Source organism: Vipera ursinii (genome assembly GCF_947247035.1).
Source record: "Vipera ursinii genome assembly, chromosome: 10".
Classification (NCBI taxonomy): Eukaryota; Metazoa; Chordata; class Lepidosauria; order Squamata; family Viperidae; genus Vipera; species Vipera ursinii.
Genome location: NC_139520.1, coordinates 13,129,412 through 13,143,581, shown reverse-complemented (window position 1 = coordinate 13,143,581; position 14,170 = coordinate 13,129,412). Strand labels below are relative to the sequence as shown.

General features: G+C 39.1%; 1 protein-coding gene across 1 annotated transcript; it reads right to left on the bottom strand.

Annotated features, from left to right (window-relative positions):
- Nucleotides 1-2,682: 2,682 nt before the first annotated feature.
- Nucleotides 2,683-12,266, bottom strand: CA7 (carbonic anhydrase 7; the record flags this gene model as incomplete). The annotated part of the gene is made up of 7 exons (XM_083370772.1): nucleotides 2,683-2,805; nucleotides 5,074-5,229; nucleotides 5,509-5,571; nucleotides 7,418-7,513; nucleotides 8,521-8,639; nucleotides 9,830-10,027; nucleotides 12,227-12,266. The coding sequence occupies 7 exons, from the start codon at nucleotides 12,264-12,266 to the stop codon at nucleotides 2,683-2,685; spliced, it is 795 nt and encodes a 264-aa protein (XP_083226898.1).
- Nucleotides 12,267-14,170: the final 1,904 nt, after the last annotated feature.

Sequence of the window (14,170 nt, the reverse complement as noted above, 5' to 3'; positions counted from 1 at the left end):
CGGATTCCGACGTTGCACGAGACAGAGAAAAGAACACGCAAGCTTAACTCCCGGGTCGCCCAGGCGTTTTCAGCGCCTTGCAAAAGAGCTCCAAAACCCGGCTTCTCCGGTCCTGCTCCTTGCGAACTGGCTGAGCAAGGCTACGTGTTTAAGCGTATTTTGGATGTGGTCGTAAAGACTAATCAATTACTAAACTCCCTGGCCTTTAAATGTCAGAAGGGAGCGTTTGGCTTGGATTTCACCGAAACCCCAAACCAGAAAATAAATTTTTTGCTCTCTTTTTTTTTAAAAATGGAGGGAAGGAACAAGGATGTTGATGGTGGAAAAACCCAGGTCGACGTTTGTCACGCTTCCTGTTGCAAACCTTTCCAAATTAGAGGCTAGGTTTTTTCCATTATAACTCGGGTACTTCTGCACTGTTATAAATGTCAATGAGATGGTAATGTTTGGCTCCTCTTCAGGTGTACTTCCCTATATATATTTAGGGGAAATGCCAAAATGCATCTTAAAAAAAAACAAACCTGAGCACCAAAACCCTTTTAAAAAAGATGTTGGATGACACCCTGTGCATACCTTCAGTTATAATCTGATAAAAAGCTGATGGACTATATAAACTTCTGGAGAACCATTTGGTTGGTTTCAAAAGCCCAACTTGCTGTTGTAGCATCTGTAGTAAAGGGGTGAGTAGGCCTACTACCTACAGGGTGGCCTTATGACCACACACTTTGGGTGAAATCAAAATACTTCTCCAATTCAATTCAGGTAGCTTTCATTTTATTTTTATTTTTAATTCAATTCAATTTTTTATTTTTTATTTTATTTTATTTTATTATTTTATTTTTTATATTTTTATATTTTTATATATTATTATTTTTTATTTTATTTTTTGCATAGACTGGTAAAATCATCTTTTCTTGTTACATAAGCTTCAAAAATGAACCAACATAACTTAAAGACACCTTTTGGTTTTCTTCCATATCTTTCTATTGTTCAGTTATTTTGGTATCAGAGATCAAAAGGATCTCCAAGAGGTCAAGCCACTTCTGATTTAAACTCAATCATTACAAGAGTCCAGTTACTACTGTGAATAATCATCATCACAACATAGAAAACCCCTCCTAAGCATTTGTAAATAGGGTGGACTCAAATACCCTCCTAAGCACGACTTTGTGCTAGGCATCCATTGGCGGGGTCCATTTTCCTGTCCAAATTCATGGAGACCTAACCCTGACCCTAAGTGGATTTGTCCCTCAATGGGATTTTCCCATGCATATCACAAGGAAACTCTGAATAGAAATAGAACGACTATGGCAAAAGAAAGCAAATAGTACCAACAGGCACTTTGCAGCCAAAACCATTTGGAGCCCCACTTGAATACTGTGAGCATTGACACAATCGCCATGTGTCAGCTGCAAAAGCAGCTTGACTTGGAACAACTTACATTTTACACTGATACCTTTAATATTATTAAACAACAACCTTTACCTATCCCAGGTCCTTTAGAAGCGCTTGGGAGGCGGACATATGTGCCAAATCCAGTCTAAACCTCCGACTGACTGTGTGGCCATCATCATAATTTAAACTTTGCACTGTCAGATGATTTGGGGAGGGTATTTTATAAGGTGAATGCCTGAGGAAATGGGGTTCTCGGGGTTCTGTATGAGTCTGAACTGCCTCTTGGGGTTTCTAGAAACGTAGCTGTTTAATGATAGATGACATGTACTGTTTGAAAAGTCTTAGACTAACTCTCTAGCATTAGATTAAAGAAGGAAAACTCTATAAGTCTTGAAGAACCATTGTTAATCAGTGGTTGGATTTGCCTGGTTAGAGCTCAGTGCAATGTGTAAACTCAGCATTTCAAAGCTTATTCAAGAAAACGTGGTTAAGCTCATTGCAACTTACTGTGATGTGTGAATCTAGGTCTACAAAGGCCGGGAATGAATTTGTGGTTCTCAAACTAACTGACACCACCCCCCCCCCTCTATTATCCATACTGGTTAGGACCAAATTGGAGTTTTAGCTCAACAGCATTTTTGAAGGATTACGGTTCTCTATCCTTGGCAAACATCTTTGGAAAGGGTTGTCTGAGGCAGAAAAAAATAGCATGAAGGACAATGAAGTTCAAGCAAAGCATTGAAGTATTGACGGCTTTAGTCAAGCACAACTTTCTATTGCCTATTTTAGGCTTGATGGATATAAAAGCGCATCTGAGGACAGCTAATACTGATGGCTGTGAAAAATCTATTGCCCTTTAGCACCCATTAATTTCCAGGTAGAAATATTGAAGGACTTTTCATTCTGGTTTCCTAAATTATCCAACTATTTTTCTACAGTGGGTGACAGGGGACGTGAACATAAAATGGTCCCCGTTCTCCAAAATGCTGGTCCTTCCATAACCCGAGGGACAACTCACAGACAAACTGAGAGGCTTGGAGACCACTTGCAATTTTCAGAAGAAGAAGAAAAAAAAAAGAACTGTGGAAGGAAGGAAGGCTCACGTTCTTAAAAACCTCTTCTGTGGAGGTCTGGAGTGGCATGGATGCTTTTCAAGATACCGTGTCAAACTCGATAGATCTCCTGTCGTCTTGCATTTTAAAGCTTAGGATGAAAATCAGTCTTAAAGTCCGCTGATGTTAGAAATTCTCTTTAATGTTCTCCCTTATCCTTTTTCATTCAATCTTTTTATACCTTGAAGGATGCCCGAACGACCCTTCCCTTAAGAGGCTGAGGGGGCCGGAAATTATTTACCATCGGGATCTTTTCGTCTTCCTCTGCTGTAAAAAGCAGGCTTCTGAATTTCTCCATCTGTGAACACCCAAGAAACAGCATCACAGCTAGAAACACCGTTTGTAACAAGCCAACAAACAAATAGTACCAAAGAAAACAGCACTTTCGTCGGGGTGTTTTGTTTGTTTGTTTGTTTCATTCTGTTCATCCACCAATACTCATAACTAGATTATCCATTCTGTGTTTTTTTTGGGAGTGGGGGTTGCGACAGATTTGCAAACTTTGATTTCAACAATTAAAGCATCGTAATAGCCAAACAAACACACACACAAAAATATTACAGGTTAGTACAATGTACGTATAATGTTTTTAAATCTAAAATATAGCAACCAAAAATAAATTTATATAAAGCCTAAGTAGTTAAAGAAGGAGACAGTTTCACTGAAAACACAATATAACCCAGATTGTTGGGGGCAATTAAGCTGACTTTGTAATAATGCCGCTTGGGTGTGTGTGTGTGAAAGCCCTAATAAGCAGGCATATACATAGAATGAAGGCTACTGCTAAGCTTGTAAGCCGCCCTGAGTCTTCGGAGAAGGGCGGGATATAAATGGAATTAAAATAAAAAATAAAAAAATAAAAATAACACGGCTTACGGCAGTCAAAAAGGAGGCCCTTATCTGATGCTTAAAAGACTTTTCCCCCCCCAAAGATTACATTTAGAAATGATGAGAATACAGCTAGTCCTCAACTTACAACAGTTCATTTAGTGACCATTCAAAAAAAGTGACTTATGACAATTTCTCACACTTAATTACCATTGCAGCAATCCCAAGGTCATGTGATCAAAATTCAGATCCTTGGCAACTGACTCATATTTATGACAGTTGCCGTGTCCGGGGTCATGTTTTGGGAACTTCTGACAAGCAAAATCAATGGGGAATCCAGATTCATTTAACAACCGTCTTATTAACTTAACAAATGCAGTGATTCACTTAACAAGAAATGTCTCACTTAGCAACAGAAATTCTAGACTCAGTTGTGGTCGTAAGTTGAGGATTACCTGAAATGTAACATAAGTACGATCCATTTCAGCCATAGTTAAAAGAATTGTGGCCAAGTGAAGTACATGTCTATTCAATTCATGCTACAGATATTTTTTATTTTTATTTTTATTCCATTTATATCCTGCCCTTCTCCGAAGACTCAGGGCGGCTTACAAGCGTAGCAGTAGCCTTCATTCTATGTATATGCCTGCTTATTAGGGCTTTCACACACACACCCCAAGCGGCATTATTACAAAGTCAGCTTAATTGCCCCCAACAATCAGGGTCCTCATTTTACCTACTGCTGTTGGGGAACATTAAGGTTCTACTCTCTCCTTGGCATTTTTTTTTTGTTTTCAGTCATTAATAATGTTTTAAATATGCAAAATGGAGCATCCCCTTTTTTGAATCTCGCAATACCTTTTAAGACTACTGTGATCTGCCAGAAAAATCAACCAAAATTTGCAATGCAGTTCCCTGCTGATTTTCAATGGAACCCACCTCCACGCATAAATAAATAGAATAAAAACTTTATTGTCACTTTAAATGTACACTAAATCAGCATACATTAAAAAGAATTTTTGTTGCATTCACCTCTTGAAACAACAACAACCCAACACAGAGACGTATATAACACAGAGAAACATCAGTCTAGTTCGAATGTATACATATACTTGGCGAAAAAAAGAATCCTGCGAATTTACAAGACAGCATAAGGAACAATGCTGTTACAGAATCTAGTAGTTCTGCTATAAATACTTCGAAACCTCCTCCCAGAGGGGAGCAACAGAAACAGACCGTGAAGTGGGTGGATGTGGTCTCTAACAATGCTCCAGGCTCTAAGTACATATAAGCGTTTATAAGCAGTATCCTGAATAATGGGAAGCGAGTTTCCTATAATCTTCTCGGCTATCCTTATCACTCTTTGTATGGACCTTCTGCTATCTGAGGCTCTGCTACCACCAAACCAAACAGTGATGCAGTTTGTTAAAATACTCTCAATTGTGGCTGTGTGAAAAGTGGCCATGACAGAAGGACAAAGATCTGCTCTCCTCATCCTAAAGGTCCCTCTCCAAAATGATGACAAGTTTTAAAATCCGGGTGGGGAAAAAAATTCTTATCTGAATAGGATACCTAAATCTTTTGCAGCTTGGTTACTAAAAGTGCATTTTTATATAAGAGAATAACTTGTTTTTTTGTGTTTTTTTTAGTACAGCATTTTCTCCTGATAACTGTTGGGAAGAGTATTTTCCATAAACATGGGACAACTACATCCTCATCACTCACCGTCAAGATTTACCTGTTTCTCTGATATTTGGATAGATTCCTTCAGTACTATCCAGGTTACACTTTCATGGAGGGGTGGCGTTGTCAAAGAGCCCGCATAAGTCCAGTACTTTTTGCAGGAGGGAAGCAGAGTGCTTGGGTTGAAAGATCTGAACTCAGCTTTTGTTCCCTAGGAAAAGTTTCAGCAGGAAAGAGAACATGTTGTCTGACACGGGGGAATTTTTTTTAAAAAAGAAAATTAAGAGACAACATCGCTGGCGAAAGCAATTGCTGTATGTTTGGAAGAGTTAGCAGTAAAAAAAACAACCAGGCTGCCACCAAGCCGTATCTAACTACTGGCTCAAAAGGTGCATAAAAGAAAGGTGTACATAACAGACAAAAACCAATAAGAAATAATGTCAATACTCATGTCCATATAATTCAGGAGCAATCTACTTTGAAAACGTACTTTAAATTTGACCATGTAGAAGGCATCAGTCAATCTGTTCATAGAAGCATGTTCTTGTCCAACCTAAATGTTGAAAAGGCCAGAGAAGGTACAATTTAAAAGCAGAGGCAATTACAATACAGAATAAGTTAATTATTGCAGCCAATTTTGGTCACCATGTCACAAAAAAGAAAAAAATTCAGAGAAGAGCAAGTAAGATTATCAAAGGCCTGGAGACTAAAACATGAAGAACAGCTACGGAACTTGGGTCTAGCTAGTCTAAAGAAAAGAAGAAATAGGGGAGACATGATAGCAGTCTTCCAGTATCTGAGGGGCTGCCACAAGGAAGAGGGGGACAGGTTATGCTCCAAAGCACCAGAGGGAAGGATGAGAAACGATGGAAACTGATCAAGGAGAGAAGCAACCTGGAATTAAGGGGAAACTTCCTGACAGTGAGGACAATCAACCAGTGGAACAGCTTTCCCCCAGAAATCTTGGGCGCTCCATCGCTGGAAGTTTTTAAAAAGAGACTGGACAATCATCTGAATGAGATGGTATATGACCTCCTGCTTGAGCAGGGGGCTGGACTAGAAGACCTCCAAGGTCCCTTCCAGATTCTATTCTATTCTATTCTATTCTATTCTATTCTATTCTATTCTATTCTATTCTATTCTATTCTATTCTATTCTATTCTATTCTATTCTATTCTATTCTAATTCTAATTCTAATTCTAATTCTAATTCTAATTCTAATTCTAATTCTTCTCTCTATGGCTCTTCTCTTGAAAGTATTCAGCTTTTTAGAGACACACCGAGGTTACAATAAAAGGGAGGGAAGTAATGATCACATCTTCCTTTTTTCTTTTCCTTGTGCCTGGAATGACTTTCTGAGGTGGGGTGTCTAATGCCACTAACTCACTCAGTCATATTCTTCTTGTGCAAAGCCATGCTTTTGGCACTTCTCTCTCTTAACTCAGTTCACTTCCCGATCTTGTTCACATGGGCAGAACAGAAGGAGAGAGCTTAGGAATCTTGCTTTGAGTTGTATCCTCCCGAAATGGAGGAATCTCAGTCACAGCACATCCATTATTGGATCAAATAAATAAACAAAATATCCTTGAAGACTTGATTGCCTCCTGGTATACACTTTCAAAATGAAAAGCTGTTCATGTCTACACAGAGAGAAACTCAGAGCATTGCAGACACTCTAGCAGAAGAGCTGGGTGAGTTGATAGGGCCAAAAAAAGTTCAGGAGGAGCCCAGCCACTCACTTTTCCAACTAACAGATTTTATTTAACAGTTATGAGCTTCTGTGAGCTGCATTTAGTTAAATGTGTTGCTTGGAAATGTGCTACAACTGGAGTCCTCTGGATTTGTAGCTTGCAGTTGTCTGTCTTTTTACACTGACACTGTTCATCTCTTGTGTCGTGTGTTTCGTGATGGTTTGCTAAAGAAAGTGTAATACGGTGTTTTACTCAATGCAAGCCGTAAGCCAGGATTTTCATATCAGAAGGGCTGGATTTATGTAACATACTGAAGAAAACAAAACAACTCGCAAGGTGTGAACTCAGATGCTGTACAGCAGAGATGTCCAATCTTGGCAACTTTAAGACCTGTGGACTTCAATTTCCAGAATTGACTGGAATTCCAGAATTGGCTGGCTGCAGGAAACTGGGAGTTGAAGTCCATAAGTCTTAAAGTTGCCAAGGTTGGAGACCCTTGCTTTACACAGCATGTGCTGCTGGGTGATAAGCATACAACACATTCAGGATATTGACATTCTCACCTCCAGTGCTTTTTTTGTAAAAGAAAAAGGTGCCAGAACTCATACACGTCATACAACCTGCCTTGCCTACCCTACAAGGTTCCATCCAAAAAAGGTGCCGGAACTCCGTTCTGAGCGTTCTATGAGAAAAAAAAGCTCTGCTCACCTCTAAGAAAACCCCAATCACAGCTAGGCCATCTGGGGCAGCTGCAGCTTCTCCAAACGTTGTGTATTTCTTGGCATTCCAGTGAACTAAATGGAGCTTGGAAAGAGAATCAGACAACACCATTATCCCAAACCTAAACAGACAAGGTCTTGTTCTTCCACCACATCAAGCAGTGACCTAAATGTATTGCTTTGTTTCAAAAAGGAAGTTGGATTTTTCGGAAGATCCAATAACTTTGGCAGATAATTATATTTTTTGCCAGGTAAGTTTGCCCAAAATGCTAAGGAAACTCCAGCTTTATAAAAGTGTCTGGAGCAACGTTGCTCAGTCTTGACAACTTTTAAGAATTGTGGTTTCACCTCCCAGAATTCCCCAGCCAGCCAATTCTCAACCATACTAGCTGGGGAATTTTGAAGCCCACGCTTCTTAAAATCTCCAGATTTGAGAAGCACTGCTCTAAATAAGGATCTATATATACGAATTAAAAATATGAGCTTAAATCAGTGACTGCCACTAAACCTTTTTGCAGCCACTGGATCCACATATAGAGGAAAAATAAAAGAACAACTCCTGAACATAGCAAGAGTTGCAGGATATTAACATACAATGGAAAAGGGAGTCCTAATAAAACAGATCCAAAAAGGATTCAGGAAGGAGAGAGCTGACAACATAAATGCAGTTTGCTTGTGTGTGGTCTAATATATTAAGTGAATCTATCCACTGTAACTTACAAACCATAGTTTATGAATAAGCATGTGTGAACCCAGCCAATTGTCAATAAACCACAGTTAAACAAAACATCATGTGTCCTGTGAAATTTTACTTGTGTGAAATTAACCTTTTAAATTAACCATTTGCTGTTTTTCACATTCTTGTTAAACAAAGTACGATAAAGAACAAGCCTCTAGGTCCATTTTTATATAGAACTATTCAAATAACTTTATGTTTAAGGGATCATACCAGGCATAAAGCTTTTATGCTTTTAAAAATTGGGAGACCATTCAGCAATTTTTGGCTAATCTGAGAGGTCTACAGATGCTCCATCTTCTTTATGCTTTTTTTGTGCTCAGCTCTGCTCTGTCAACATTTTTAAAATTACTCACCTCACAAGGAAAAGATTTCCCATTAATGGTATGTTCGGATCCAGAATTCTGGCTTGTCCCCCAATGAAAATGGAATTGTTTCAGCCTATAAGGATTTTCCAAGGGGCCTCCACTGATACCTGGAAGCAGAAATTGATAAGACATTCCATTAGAATAGTAACAATCATGTATTCCTTTCTTCCCATCTTCATTGGCAAAAGGCAAAGGACAAAAGGGCAGCTGGTGTAGTGGTTAGGGTATCAGGTTAGAAACTGGGAAAGCCTAATCCCTCTTTAGGCACAAAATCAGCTGGGTGACCTTAGGCCAGTTCTTCCCTCTCAACCCTATGAAATAGGCAATGGAAGACCACTTGCAAGATCTTGCATGGAAAACTACAGGAACTAATCCAGACAGTCACCAAGAGTAAAAAAAACAAAACCCAGACTTGAAAGCACATAACAGAAGTGAAAAACTAAAGGGAGGATGCTTTCTATATTTACAGTTTACATTTACAACACACAGCAGTGTACAAACAAAAACAAGTCCTTCAAAATGGTAGGTTTTGCTTCCAAAGCCTAGACAGAGATCCATGTTGTAAAGTACATTCCTTTCAGCCCTAAGCAACAAAACTCATTGACTGGCTCACATATCGCATTAAGCCAGTTTGCTTAACCAGGGTTTATTGAGTATATAACAATTGTCTAGTGTCACATCACAGCCATAAATGTTGCAATGCTTTCATACCTTCTTTGGAAGGAAATGTGATAACGCCAAGGGTCATCCACAGAAGCCCTGACTTCAAGAGGGCCAATTCCAAATTCCAAAATTATTTTAACAATGCATTGGCTGAAATCTGTGCAAAGTCATCCATTTTAGTCCCTTCAAGGGCACCAAGTCCTAATGCTGTGCAATTTTTCCCTTGGAAAAGAGACTTCGGATGTATTAGCTCATTCTCAAGATGCTTGAGAATCTTTCCAATGGCTACATTCTGTGTTTCAGTTCCATCTGAATGGCCTTAAAGATGGAACAAATTTCTGAATGATCGCTGGAATTCTAATAATTAACCTCGGAGCCATTAACTGTTTCTTTGGTTCATTTTACAAAGTATGGTTGTCCTAGATCAGGGGTAGGCAACCTCGGCTCTTTTATGACTCATGGACTTCAACTCCCAGAATTCCTGAGTCAGCATAGTTGACTCAGGGATTCTGGGAGTTGAAGTCCATGAGTCATAAAAGAGCCGAGGTTGCCTACCCCTGTCCTACATTGTATCTTGTGTAGAAAGCTAGAGGGGATGGATGGGTGGAGGTTTTAAAAATCAAACTCTGCTCACCTGTTTTGTCATCAACATCCTTGAAGTCCACCATGACTGAATGCCCATTGTTGGAGATACCAAGAGATGAATCTGATTCATAAGAAATATTGAGAGGCTTCAAACTGGGGTCATAGATAGCTTGCATGGAGAGGATATCAATTGGAGATTGACGGCTGCCTTGGGCAATGGGATAAGACTTATACCATAGAGAAGGTCCTTTGGGGAGAAAAAAAGAACAGCCAAGAATGTCTTTCAAAATCATGGAACTTTTTCCTCTTCTCCTACATTTTTTGAGTCCTATTTGTTTAGCAGAGGTCACTTTAGCAAAACATTGCAAGTTCAGAAGGAGGATTCTTAGCTTACAAAAATCACAGTCACAACTCCTGGCATTTCCTGTGAAAAGATTTGCAATTGGGTAGGAAATAGGAGAGACTTATGGATATCAGCCGCAGTTTAAAAATCAGATGATGATGAACAGCAACTACTTTTAAGGCACAGATGGACTTCTGCTTGTTCAGAGTGCAAACCATAAAGCTGTTAGTGAGTGCATCTGATAAAATTGATAGTGGTATCTTTGGCAAAGACATAAATCTAACATGCAATTCATCAAGGTAAAGTGCTCAATTTTAAAACAACTACTAAGTAACTAGAATCACTCTCTCTTTTTCGCCTGGCTTGGGATGAGTTTCAGTATCTCCAAATCAACCAGGAGGGGTATGATCTGCCCTCTTTCTTCTTTATGGGGTCCAAACGCTTCTGCCCAAGACTGCCATCTTGACTAAGAGGAAGAAGAGGTCCTGGATGAAAGTTCACCCCAGAAGTGATAATCAAAGGCTAACTTAGATCTGCTGTGAACAAATAAATGCTAGTGAACTGTTATGGGTGGGCATGCAATTCATGCCTTGCTCTGCTTGGGAGACATTTGTAAGATCTCAAGTCAATGGTGTCACCTAAGAGCCTTGCTTGGGGACAATCTGCATGAAATGCTCTGAGATGCTCAGCTGCTTCCTTAGGAAAGTTGCAGTGGTGGGATTCAGCCAATTTGTACCACTTCAGCAGAACCGGTAGCTAATTTTTTGTTGCCCAGGCCCAGAATGGACTTCTGGAAGAGGCATCCACACAGAGAACCGGTTGTGCACATATTTGAATCCCACCACTGGAAAGTTATCAGCCTTTGAATAGCTCTTCAAAGGAAATTGGATGAGTTAGGCCAGGGGTGTCAAACTGCCGGCCTGTGGGCCAGACGCGTCATCCCAAAACCACACCCACCCCATTGCTGGCAATGGAGAAAAAGCTCCGATACGTTGCGCGACATCACGTGATGTCGCGAGTTTGACAAATCTGAGTTAGACGATCTTTTCCCCTAATAAAGGATAATATTTGTAGCTCAGAGTTGAAATGCAGGATCCTTGGTGATTTTTGAGCTTGGTTGTTTGTTTGTACATGTGTTGTTACCCAACTAGGTCATAATCAATGCTGATGGTAATTTACCAGTCTGCTCTGTTGATGTTGGTTAATGAAATGTCTGAGGGGTCCTTGATGTTGCTCTTTGAACTTGGTCATTTTTTTGCAGACATTTCATTACCCAAACTAGGTAACATCACCAGGGCTAGATCTTTTCCCCTTATCGCACAACTGGTCTGAGATAAGCCACAAAGAACAAGTCCACATACAGAATTCAATAGTACTGACTGAAATCTGTCTTCAACCTTGGATCAGCATCCTTAATTATCCGTGAAAGCATCAGATATAGTTACTCATCCAACACCTTCTTAGCATCTCCTGCCCAAAGTAGTTGCATTCTTAAAACTAATGGTAAGTAGCTACTCCTAAGGGTAAGGTAAGTTACTCCTCTTCTGGACCAAAGTGCTTTGTAGACCATTTGCTTCCGATTCCTTATTTCAGAAATGTGACCTATTCCCTCATCAGCGTTGAAGCATCCATGTTCTCTCGACTTTTTTCTCCGGTTTACTTCATATACAGAATAATGTTTGATCAGCATGGCTTGCAAGCATCTTTTTAATGGGTTTCTATATTTGGAAAAGCCAATAAAAAGAACCCCAGCAAAAGGTCTGAGTGGGACTACATCCTAGGAAAAATAATTCTTAATAAAAAACTTGAACAAATAGCCCAAATGTCCCCCAGACATAAAATTATAAATTGGGGAATATTTTGACCCAACAATAATGTAAAAGTTGCTTAAAGGTTAACCCTTTCACTCCCTGCTTGCTTATTGCCTGATGGTAATGGGATGTAGGCATAAAGCCAAGCAGTAGAATATAACTACATTGAGTAGAAAGAAGAAAATAATAATAATAATAATAATAATAATAATAATAATAATAATAATAATAATAATAATAATAGATGGGATGCAGAGAGAAAAGAAGGGGAAGGGCTGTGCAAATCACCTACCATCTTTCTGACCGTATCCCCAGCAGTTATGGCCTGTCATTCTGTGGACTGCTTCCTTCTGCCTGGCTGCCAGATCATTTAATCCAAGTGCATCAGCTTACCTGCCTTTATAAGCGCTCACTTGCAGGACAGTGTTGGGCTCTTAAAGAGACAGCAACAGAATTCCTCTCTTAAATCCACTTTGCACAACTAGAATTTATATGTGTGCCTGTCCCAGGAAAAGATAAAACTGGATTTTTCCTTCATGTGCAGATTACGGATTATAATTCTTCAGGTTAAGATGCCCACCAACAAGGACAGTGTGGGACACGAGAGGCTTAGGTGTGCGACTGGGACATTTCTGCTCTGAAGAAGTCTTATGGATGGCTGATTATCCTAAGGTGATTAATAGTTCTGCTGAATTTAAAGCCAGTTGGAGAGCAGAAGCAAGGATAGTTGTTCATTGTTCAAAACACAGTTGGGATTCAAAATATATTGTTCAAAACACTCTGGGATCAGAACACGGATTTCTGATTGATTTGTGCTTATGGAACGAAGGTTTTTTTTTTAAATTCCATTTATATCCCGCCCTTCTCCGAAGGCTCAGGGCGGCTTACAAGCTTAGCAGTAAGGGTTGGGCATATGAATTAGCATGAGAAACAATTTTTTGAATTTGTGAAACCTAAGCTAATGTTCTGTACCATTTGAAAGATTAACACATTTATTATAGACTTTATAGATGATACTACAGACTGCCATAAAGTAAATAAATAAATTTCTTATAGACTGAAACTTACTGAACCACGGTCCATTTATAATTTCACCTGGAATTATGGTATAATAAAAGCAGCTGTTTTAAGTATCAAAACACTCCAGTGAACAGGCCAGTATAAATCAAAAGTGGGATTGTTTTATTTTTGCTTGAGTGTGCAAGCCAGCCATTAATAGTAGTTTCCCTTGCACAAGAAATAGACTTGATGGGTCAGCATTACATGTACATCAAGCCAACTGCATCTTAATCAAAGTATGGATTAAATGCAAAATGCAAATGTAGATTATAGTGGTTTTTTTGAACCTTCTGAATGAATGTTACATTTTTTTCAGGACATCTCTAAACTTTTCTTGATTTAAAACATCTCCTAAAAACAAAGGCACTGATCATCTGAAGCCTGCAGAGGTTTGTTTGTATGTGTGTTTGTATGTGTTGTGAGTGTGCGTTTTCACATGCACACACATTTTATGAACGAAAGTCTCATGGCTACTCCATTCAAGGACAAATTAGTCTCCACAGCACAGGCATAAGACTGTCCTTGAACAAGAATTAGTTCCTCCTATGTTATTATCTCTTAGTGAAGAGTAAGGTGTCATAAAACGATTTATCATTGGATTCGTTAATGAGAAACACCATTTCAACAGCCCATTTTGAAATATATGTGTGGGAACAGTGATCTGCTTTGTGAAGCCATTTATGTTTTAGTCCAGAGATGCACAATCTGAGCCTTAATTCTGTTTCTAATGGGACACAAATGATCAGACAGGTGATCAAAGAGCATCTTATTAACTTTAACATTACTAGCATTTATTAATATGCAGCAACCTTATTTTTTTAAGTGCAGATGGTAGGTACTGCACACCACTTGACCTCCGGCCCATGAACCTACCCAATCTCTGCTGCTGTTGTGGTTGACTCAATAAACCACGATTAAACATAGTTTTGTTATAACATACAGATTAAGAGTTACACAGGCTCATTGCTTTCAACAGAAGTGCAATAGAAGAATTTGACCACGCGGTGATAAATATGCCCTGCTTGAGAATTCTTTCTATTCACATTTTTGAAACAATTTTCTGTCTCTTTCTTTAGGTTACTCTGAAATTCATGATACTGTCTGAACAACTGTAGGAATATTCATTCATGTTGCTTTCTAAAGAATGTTATATGAGCTGCTTCTTTATTATATACCT